The sequence below is a fragment of the Merops nubicus genome, unplaced genomic scaffold, assembly GCF_000691845.1.
Source record: "Merops nubicus isolate BGI_N331 unplaced genomic scaffold, ASM69184v1 scaffold44354, whole genome shotgun sequence".
Lineage (NCBI taxonomy): Eukaryota > Metazoa > Chordata > Aves > Coraciiformes > Meropidae > Merops > Merops nubicus.
The window spans coordinates 9,594-19,956 of NW_008604378.1; the positions used below are offsets into that span (position 1 = coordinate 9,594).

Genomic DNA, 10,363 nt, shown 5'->3' on the forward strand with positions numbered 1-10,363 from the left:
AAGCCTGGCTCCCCGTGGTGGGGAGGGGGCTCGCCCCTGCTGACAAATCACTGTGACACAAGGGCGGGGATCTGCAGGCAGGGAGGAGACCCGGGGGGTGCCGCATCCTGAGCAGATCCCCCTCCCCGTGGGGCTGGCGACCATGCCAGACGCTTCCCATCCCTCAGCTGCTTCTAAGAGGGTCTGCTTTTAAAAGCAGGGGCAAGCTGCACCCTGCATCAGCTTGCCAGAGGTCTGGGGGAGGTGGAGGTGAGCAGGGGGGCTCCTCCCTCTTGGCTTGGGGGCAGGGATGGTGAGAGGTGGCCTGGAGCTGGGCACAGCGAGGGGTAGAGGAGAGGGGGAAGCAAGGTCTTTACGCTGGGGTTCTGCTGTGTTTTAGTTCCCTTTCTGGTCTCTTTTCAGGGTTTTGTATGGGTTGTTTTTTTTTCTTTGCAGATCTCCTTTGGTTCTTGAACAGACTTGTATATATTTTCAGTGCAAAAATTCTGTAAATGGAAGAAAACAAAACAGATTTAAAACGAAACGCCCGGCGCGAAGAATCTGCTGTATTTATGGGAAATAAAAGAGTTCTTTCCTGATTCTGTCCCTCTGCCTTTAGACCCAAGAAATCCATTTTCCCCTCACCCACAAGAAGCTGATTGCAGCCTGCGAGGGATCGTTTCTAGCCCAAAGTGCCACAGCAATCCTATAACTCATCCCCCTTGCCAGGATGACTTCCCCGCTCCCGTGAGCAGGGAGAGGGGGTGGTGGAAGTCCCCCAGTTGCTCTCAATTCCTGTTTGAGAGCAGAGTCACTTCCAGCTGGGTGCTGCCTGCTTCCCTCCCTCCCCAGGGAGAGGTGACGGGCAGGGATCTGTGTCCCACAGCCCATGGGGAGCAGGGTTTGAGCTCACCCCGTGTCCCACAGGGCTCTTTGCAGCTTCACCACCTGCAGCAGCAATTCCTCTTCCCCCAGGGCTGCCTCAGAAATGGTTCCAGTTCTGAGCCTGGCAAGCAGCAGGGTGGGGCTGGGAGCAAGTCTCTAGATCAAGGCTTGGATACAGCCAATGAGGGGCTGCAGGTGGGGTTTGGCACCTTTGCAATAGCTTTTGGAAACCCTTCACTGGTTTCAGCCACTGCAGTGCCTGCTAGGAGCACCCCCAGGACTCGTGGCTGGAGGATCAGACGTGCTTGGCCACAGGTTTAGAACAGCCTGATGGTTTGGGCAGGGAGGTTGGTGCTCCCTCACCCAGCCCCTGCTTGAAAACCAGCACCCCTTGGCTACGTGCTTACTGCAAACTTGCCCCTTCCCCCAAGGAGCAGAGCCCTGAAGCCTCCCAAATATATCTATTTTTTATTGCTCCCCAGGCTTTGGGGCACAGGTGAAAGGGCCCTTCCGCCTCCTTTTCCTTTCTTGCTGGTCTTATCTGCCCACAAGCTGACTGCTTCCTCTCTGGGCTGGGGTGCTAGTTCCTTAGCCAGCCACGTAACCCATCCCACAGCAACCTCCACTCTTTCTTAAGGCAGGAGGAAAGTCCCAGCTGCAGGTAGCCAGAGACAAGGCAAACTTTTAAATCTTGTGCAGCCAGGAGCGAAGGTGTTGGTGGCATCCGGTGGTGGTTTTAGACATAAAAAACAAACAAAAAAAAAACTTCAAAAGCTGAGCCCTGGTGCAGCACCCCAGCCTGGGAACTGGGAGTTTGTGGTCTCTGTGCAACTGTGCCCTGTGCTTGCCCCTGGAGCTCTGCCAGTCGTGGGGAGCAGGGAGGAAGGGGCCCTCCCCAGGGCACCCCACAGCACCCTGGAGAGCCCCACGGGTATGAGGGGGGCGAGGAGAGATGAGGGGTGCAGGGGTGGCTTTGCTGCTCGTCCTGCTTTTGTCATGACAAGGGGGATGTGTCGCAGGGGGAAGAGGATGGAGCTGCACCCAAGAGCACAGAGAGATACCCGAGGGGGTGTTGGGGCAGTTTGGGTGACCAAGGAGGGCAGGGTGGTACATGAGGCACCCCAGACATGCCCTGCAGCCAGCTGGCACGGCCCCGGGCTGCCCCACAGCACAGCTGGCCGTGGGCAAGGCAAGGAGAGGGGCGAAAAAACCCTCCCTGGCTGAGACAGAGAGCAAGGAAAAGAGCGTGGGCCCTTTGCTCAGGCAGCAGCGTGTGCTTGTCCTGCCTTGTTACGTGTTTGCTGTAATAATATTTCCCCTTTAAGGCTGGGCTGAAGTTATTTATACTTGTGGGGTGGTGACAGGAACAGAGAGCGGAGCAGGAGCCCTGAACTGCTCTTACCTGATCTGCAACGGAGGGGTGGACTGGGGAGGAAGGAAGCTCAGAAAAAGAGAGGGAGAGAGAGAAGGGAGTCCAAGGGAGGGGAAGAGAAAGCAGGCAGGGCATCCCCGGGGAGGGGACGAGGGAGGGGACCAGCTGGGGGAACAGAAAAAGGGGGAACAGGGGAGGGAGGAAGGAGAGGAGTAAAGAGGGAGAGAGGAGTGAAGAGGGAGAGGTCCTTAAGGGAAAGCCAGGGGCAGAGTGTCTCTGGGGAGCCAAGGGGCCACCAGCATCCAATGCCAAGCATCCCCGAGGGGTGCTGAGCGGGCACAGCCGAGCAGAGCAGCTCTCGTGGTCTCCTCCCCTGCTCTCAAGATGATGAAGAGGCAGTTCCATCGGATGAGGCAGCAGCTGTCCCACCCCAGCCTCACCAGCCGGTAAGGACCTCCCCGTCCCTGCGCCGGGGAACGCCACGAGGGTCCTGGGGGGCTTGTGTTGGACTCACCTCCCCGAGCTGCAGTCAGGGAAGAGGGGGAATGGCTCTGGATTTAGAGCATCTGCAGCGTGAGCCAAGGAGCTGTGGTTCCCTGGCTCCCCCCAGCCCCTGGGGGGTGGTGGGAAGGCTGTGCTGGTGCTGCTCAGCAGGGATGGGATCCCCGAGGCCAGCTGACCTCTGCAGGGTGCTCAGATGCTGCATCCTCCTGCTTTTGTCACCTATTTCCACCTGGAATCAGGCCTTTCCTGAGCTTGGCTTACTCAGGATGTCAGGGCAACGGGAAGGGACTGCCCAGCTACGTGTCCCTGGCCTGGAGGTGACCAGGAGGGTGGTAGGAGCTGGGACCTGCCCTCCCCACTGAGCCCGGGGTGCCCCACAGGAGCCAGATGCCCTGCATAGCCCCAGCTAGACCAGCAGCACAGGTATCCCTGGATGTCCTTCCAGGAGAGTTCTGAGGACCTCAGAGCACCCGTGGAGGAGTTACAGCTTCACGCTAATCCCCCTGGCCCCATCCTACCTCCGCCCCTTCCTTATTTTTCTCTTTGGCTTTCCAAAGCTCTCCCCTTGCAAAACTCCGAGCTGAAATCACAGGGCTGGGCCCTCCCTTCCCAGCTCCCTCACTCCCTCTTTCCTCCAGCCACCTCCGCAGGTTCCCCAGCGCTGGGAGGCTGAGCAGGACCAACGGTGTCCCCTGGACCACTGAGGTCCTTCATCCAGCCCAGCAGACCACAGGGAAGCAGCACCTACATCCTGGTGGCCTCTTGCTCTTCTTGCATTGCCCAAAGGGGAGCACGACCCCCTTTTCCCACCCCTCTGCCTTCAAGAGGTCTCATCTCCACGTTAGATTCTCCTCCCTTCTGTTCAATGCCAGGCAGGCAGGAGGTCTCAAGCAGCTCAGGCAGCCCAAGAGCAAGTTCTTCACCCATTGCAGAGCCTCTCCTCCACGGGCCACAACCTCACGTGATCCTGCTTGCCTTCAACCAAGCCACCCCCGTTTCCTGCAGCCCGTGTCAGCTCTGGCGGGTGGTGAAAAGAGAGAAACACCAACTGGGGGGGAAAGCTGCAACAGCAGAGGGAAAGCAAAGAGGGTTCCCAGGGCTTGGCGACGGCGCCCGGCCACGGAACAAGGTTTCCTTCCTAGGAGACATCAGGGAGGTTTGGTGGTGATGGTGGCTGGTAGGTTTTGAATTTGGTTTTGAGCAGAATTTGCTGCAAACCAGAAGTTTCCTTTGCCAGGTTGGCTCCTAATACCTGCTGCAAACCTGAGCAGAAAGATGGTTTCAGGAAGGTATTTTTGGAGGGGCTGGTGTTGGTCTCAGCCCCCAACTTGAAAATAACCATATCTTTGCTCCAGCACTGGTGGCCTCACATCTTCCAGCTACTCTGGCTTGCAAAGACAAAGCACTGCCCTAGATGGGCCTTCAGGGGAGAGGTGAGCAGTCAGGGGTAAAAGGTCTCACCAGCAACCATCCCACCCCTGCCATGACCTCAGTGGGCAGTATGTCTCACAAAACCCAAGCAGATCACACCTAGATATTTTGCCTGTGGTGCTCTGAACGGGAAGCCCTGTCTGACAGGGTGTCTGCCAGCCAGCAAGACTGGCTGCCTCGTCCTGCTCTGGATGTTCTTGGCTCCCTGGGCTCATTCTGGCCTTAGCCAGCATCTCCTGGTCGCTGGAGCCCAAGGAAAGGCAGGTGGGATACATAAGGAGCTGCCTGCCCGAAGAGGCTGAGCAGAGGTCACCCTCATCTGCTGAGGGCTCTTTCTCCTTTCTCTGGCAGAGCCCAAGAAGCGACTGAGCTGCTGCCAGAAGATCTGCTGCAGGTGAGGGGCGGGCTGGGCTGGGCTGCCAGGCATGTTCCTGCTCATGCCAGGGCATGAAGGGGACCCTGCCCCCTTCCTGCCTCCCATCTGCCTGGTTGGCAGGTCCAGGCCACAAGGCTGGGACCTTCCCACGTGCAGGAGGGTGACTCCAGGACATCAAGGGAACCATGGTGTTCAGCTCCTGCCGAGGGAAAGGGCTTCCTCAACCTCCTCATGGAGGGATGAAGCCTGACCAGGGATGCTCTGGGGTGCTGGGTGGGCTGGTGGGGAGATGCCCTTGGGGCACTGTTGGTGGAAGGTGTTCCCCAGTTTCTTTCTGCCCCCAGATTGAGCAGAGGATCGAGCCGGCCAAGCGAGCGGCTCACAGCGTGTCCAAGAGGCTCCAAGCCTGCCTGCAGGGACAGTGTGGCTCCGAGATGGACAAGAGAGTGGTGAGTAGAGTCCTCCCACCACAGCCTGCAGCTCCCTCCAGCTCCATCCCCCACCAGCCAAGGGGATGCCAGGGCTCAGCTCTGAAGGCTGTGCCAAAGCGTAGCCCAAGGCCCAGCCCAGGTCGAGCAGAACAGGACACAACTCTCAACCATCACCAGCTTGAGGCCTCCTGGGACAGAGATGGCATTTTTGCATTCAGCCCTCCAAAACCTTGCTGTCTGTATCCCTTCCTGAACTCCTGTGAACGTCTGGCACCCGTGGTGCCCTGTGGTGAGGTGCACCACAGCCTGACTGGGCACAGTGGTGCCACCACCGCTTCCTCCTCCTCAGTGTGAACCTGCCACACTCTCTCTGGCTGCTGCTCATCTGGGAAGCAAACGTGGATTTCCCCCAGCACTTTCCATAGCTGCCCCATGATTTTGGGGGCTCCTATCTTCTGGGCAGCCTGCCAAGCCCCAGCCTGGCTGAGTTCTTCACAGTGATTAAAGTGCTCCACACGCTTGAAGCCACGGCAAGGCTGAGCTTGGTGAGGGTCTCCAGCAGTGTCCACAGGACTAACTGAGAGAAGGCTGGAGGTTTTCTAACCAGCTATGGAGACTCAGTGCCTTGTTCAGCTAACTGGACCCTGGCTTTGGCTAAAGGGACATCCAAAGGGCCCTTTCTCAGGGTCAACAGAACTGGGGGGGCCAGGAGAAGACGTGGGGGGACCCAGCACAGGGTTTGGCCACTTGCTCCTATGCCATAGTGGCTTGCTTCATGGGGAGGGAGCTGCCACACACCAGCTCACCAATCCTTTCTCAAATCCTTGGCTCTGCACAGAAGAAGCTGCCCTTGATGGCTCTGTCCATGGCGATGGCTGAGAGCTTCAAGGAACTGGACACAGAGTCCAGCCTCGGGTAAGTGCCCATGGGAGGAAGTGCCATGGGGGACCCCAAAACATGTCAGAGCCTGGCACAGCCACTGTCTTGGCCCGGGGGCTCCCACAGCCAAGCTGAGCAAGCGCTGGGGTTGGAGTGGGAGAGGGGACAGCCAGCACCTTCAACTTCCTGCAGTCACAGAGGGGGCTGGGGGCTGGCTCAGAGCCCCTCAGGGGTGCCTCAGGCCGGGTGTGGGGTCAGCACGGCTCCAGCCCGCAGTCGTTTCACCTCCATCCCCACTCAGGAAAGCCCTGGAGATGGGCTGCTGCATCCAGAGCTCGCTGGCCAAAATCCTGGCCGAGTTTGAGATCGCCCTGGAGCACGATGTCCTGCAGCCCCTCAACAAGCTCAGCGAGGTAGCCCTGGCCACCCTCCTGGCTCCCCTCTCCCATCCCACCTCCCCTTCCCCAGCCCCAAGCCTTCTCCACTCACTCTGGCCCCTCTCTCTCCCCCCAGGAGGAGCTTCCCATCATCCTGAAGCGCAAGAAGACCCTCCAGAAGCTGATTTCTGACTGGAATACGATCAAGAGCCGGTATGGGGCACGCTGCAGCTGGGGGAGGTGGGCAGAGGGGCACAGCCTTGCTGAATGCCCCCCAAATTTGGCCAGGTTGCACCCCTCGGTGCAGCAGCATCTTCTGGTGGAGAGAAGTGAGAGGCAGTGGCCTAGGAAAACCAGCAAAAGGCAGAGCATTTGCTCTCCCCCTCGTGATCCCCACACCTCTTCTCTGCCCACCCCGTGTCCCTGGCACTGAGGCCATTCGTGTGCCCCTTCTCTCCCATCTCAAAGGCTGAACCAAGCTGCCAAGAGCTCCAGTAACAGCACTGGCACGGGTGCTGGCCCAGGGGCATCTTCTGCTGCCAACAAACTGGAAATCTTGAAGGAAGAGGAGGAGGAGGTGAAGAGGAAGGTGGAGCAGTGCAAGGTGAGAACATCACTCGGTCACCCCACAGGGCAGCTCCAGAGCTAGAGACCTGCTCCCCTCCAGCAGCTCCACCCAAGGTGACCTCAAGCCAGGACAGATCCAGGCAGGCAGCAAACCAGTCCCTGGAGATGCAGAAATAGGCAGATGCCCCAAGCCCAGGGAGGAAGAAGAGTAAAGGATTCAGAGGATGAGCTGGGGCAGAGAGGAGACTCCAGGGGCTAGAGCATGGAGCTCAGGGGGGGTCCCCTCAGGCTGGGAACCAGCCAAGCTGGGGGCTCTGCTGGGTGGCAGGGGACTTTCACATCAGCCTTCTCCACCTTCTGCCCTGTTTCTCTGAAAAGGCCTGTGCCTTGTGTGGCAGAGCTGGAGGGACGGGGACCTCTTGTCCCTGAGCCACTCGTGCCAGGATCCCGATCCCAGGGCAGGTCACTGCCCAAACACAAGCGTTGGGAGCAAGGAGGAACCCCCCCTGGACCCAGCCTACCTCCCCACCACGCCTGGGGACCCTGCTTGGATGGCTCACAGCCCAGACAAGGGCACTTTGTGAAGGAGTCCCCTCTTCCTTGGGTGGCAGAGAGGAGATGGAAGCTCCCTCTGCTCTGTGTCTCCCTTCCCAGGATGAGTACATGGCCGACCTCTACCACTTCTCCACCAAAGAGGACAGCTACGCCAGCTACTTCATCAAAGTGAGCCTCCTTCTCTGTGTGGGAACATCTCCTGGGGTACCTCCCTCACACCAAGCCCTCTGCCTAGGGAAGGGACAGCCACAGGCATCAGCAGATGTCTAAAGCTGGCCTTTTTCTGTGAACTGGCTTGTCCTGTAACCCCCCCCTCTGATTTGTCCTCCACCCCTCACTGCAGACATGCTCCCGTGGGGGATTCCACTTGCAGCTCCCCCTTTGTCTTGTCCTTTGTCCTGGGGATGGAGGGGTCTCTGAGAGGGACTGGGGCCAAACTGAGCACTGTTTGCCCATCCTCTGTCCGACAGCTGCTGGAGATCCAAGCCCAGTACCACCGGCAGTCCCTGGGATCCCTGGACTCTGCTCTGGCAGAGCTGAAGGAAAGCCACAGCCAGACAGGTACCTCCTGGCTCTCCGTGCAGCCCCGGGGGAGGCGAGTGCAGCAGCCAACATCCCCCTCCCTCTTCCAGAGCCCTCCTCCCCTGCAGCCCCCTCGGTGGTGGGGCACTACGGCGTGTCCCTACAGACACACCTCAGGAGCCTGGGTCGGGAGATTGCACTGCCCATTGAAGCCTGTGTCATGATGCTGCTGGCTTCTGGCATGAAGGAGGAGGTAGGCAGTGCCCCCGGCCCCCTCGCCACCCCCTCCCACCAAATCCATCCCCTCCACATCCCTTCCCTCTTCGCCCCATCCCCAGGGACTCTTCCGGCTGGCGGCGGGCGCCTCGGTGCTGAGGAAGCTGAAGAGCAGCTTGGCCAGTGGCTCCAACGCCCTGCAGGAGTTTTACTCAGACCCTCACGCCGTGGCTGGTGAGTGCCAGCAAGGAGAGGGGCAGGGGGACAACACTGGGCAGTCCCTGCTCACCCCTGCTGCTCCCCTTCCCCTCCCAGGTGCGCTGAAGTCCTACCTGCGGGAGCTGCCCCAGCCTCTGATGACCTTCGAGCTGTACAACCAATGGGTCCAAGTGGCCAGGTGGGTCCAGGGCCTGGGGTGGAAAAGCCTCAAGAGGATCAAAAAGACCCCGGTCACCTCCCTCCGTCCCTCCCAGCACTTGGAGCAGAGCTTGCTTGGCTTCATTTGCCACGTGAGGAGATACAAATGCAGCACCTGGTCTGTGCCATGCTCAGCAGAAACCCAGATGGCCCAAAAATCTCAGAGGAGAGCAATAAAAAACCATGGCAGGGTGAGAGGAAGGGCTGCATCCTTTTTTGATTATAGAACTTACTCTCTGAAGACCCCCTTGGCCTCAGTGGTGTGAGCACCACCTTGCCAGCCCAGTTTGGCCTCTTGCTTTCAGGATGGAAGGGGTGATGGAGGAGGCACAGGAAAAATCCTGGGGAAATGGGGACAGCATCTTGCTGAAGCCATCAGCTCCGTGCCAACGAGCCCCAGAGTCACAGTGACGAGCTCTCTGCTTCTCCTTCTTCTCTCCTGCAGCTTAAAGGACGTCGACAGCCGTGTACAAAGCCTGCAAGACACCTGCAGCCGCCTGCCCCAGGAGAGCTACAACAATCTGAGGTGTTTGGCTTCTTCAGCCCCAAGCGATCACCAGGGTCAGCAGTTCCCTCCCCAAATCCACATTTACCACCCCCTCTCTCTCTCCTTTTACCCCGCAGGTATCTGATCAAGTTTTTAGCCAAGCTTGCCGAACACCAGGAGGTGAATAAAATGACCCCCAGCAACATTGCCATCGTGCTGGGCCCCAACCTGCTCTGGCCAGAGCAGAGCACAGGGTAAGGTCTGTCTAGGAGGGGTGGGAGGCAGCTCCCCAGCCCCAGCAGGGGTGTCCCGAGCCCAAATGCCATGTGCAAAGGCTGATCCAGCAGCCTTCAGGAGGTTCTGAAGCACCTCTTCCCATCCTCAGAGACCCCGTGCAACTGGACTTGGCATCAGTCTCCTCCATCCAGGTGGTGAACGTGGTGGAAGCCCTCATCCAGAAAGCAGACGTCCTCTTCCCCGGAGGTAGGACCTTGCCTGGGGGGGCCACAGCCCAGGGTGAAGGGGAGAGGGAGGGAAAGGGACACTTGTCCATCCTCAGGAGGAGGGAAGCAGGGGGATGAGCTGGTTCCTCAGCGTAGGGTCACCAGCTCTGGGAAGCAAGCACTTCTTTGAGGGGTCCCCTCCTCTCTCTCTACCCAGAGGTGGATTTCAACGTCTCGGGCATGTTCACACCACCTGTGAACAGTGGACTCGGTGAGGCCACCCCAGTGGAAGAGCTGTCCCCCGAGTCCCCTCTGGCTGGCACCCCCACTCTGACGGATGGAGAGGAGTAAGTCTGGTGAGAGCTGGGGACTCTAGCTGTCCCAGCTCTCCCTATGCCCCTTCCTCCATCCCACCCTATGTCACGGCTTGCCTCCTCACCACATTGTCTCATGGCCAGGAAGCCTGACTTGCCCTTTTTTCCACACAGCACCTCAAAAGACCCCGAGGCCAGGTCCCAGCCAGCATCCCCAGGAGTGACCAGATTGTCTCCTGAAGCCGCAGGGCCACCAGCCCCACAGACGACAGAGGACACTGCCCACAAAGGTTAGAGTGGCCTGGATGGCACAGTGCTTGGGAGATGGCACCCCCCGACGCCACCTCCTCTGGTTTGCCTTCCTCCCCCTCATGCCCCGCACGAAAGGATGCTGGGGATGTCCTTCCCACCAAAGGAGAGGGAGGTCATTTGGAGAAGCACGACCAGGAGCTTGGCGTGCCAAGGTGGGACTAGAGGGGAGGACGTGGTCGGTTCTCTGGTGTGGAGGGGAACGCCCCCCGTGAAGAAGCTTTTGACCTCTTGTGAAGGGAAGAGGGTGGGGAAAACCTTCCAAAGTTGCTGTTTGCTCGGGTCTGAAGGACGGGAGG

The 10,363-nt window shown here is 59.2% G+C and overlaps 1 protein-coding gene across 1 annotated transcript; it reads left to right on the top strand.

The window, feature by feature from the left end:
* Positions 1-2,620: 2,620 nt before the first annotated feature.
* SH3BP1 (SH3-domain binding protein 1) lies at positions 2,621-10,045 on the top strand (the record flags this gene model as incomplete). The annotated part of the gene is made up of 17 exons (XM_008938980.1): positions 2,621-2,682; positions 4,523-4,565; positions 4,892-4,996; positions 5,817-5,893; positions 6,159-6,270; positions 6,371-6,447; positions 6,703-6,838; positions 7,456-7,524; positions 7,827-7,917; positions 7,989-8,131; positions 8,217-8,328; positions 8,410-8,491; positions 8,957-9,037; positions 9,136-9,252; positions 9,384-9,481; positions 9,659-9,788; positions 9,930-10,045. Coding segments are annotated over exons 1-17 (1,651 nt in total), but the record flags the coding sequence as incomplete, so codon positions are not given.
* Positions 10,046-10,363: the final 318 nt, after the last annotated feature.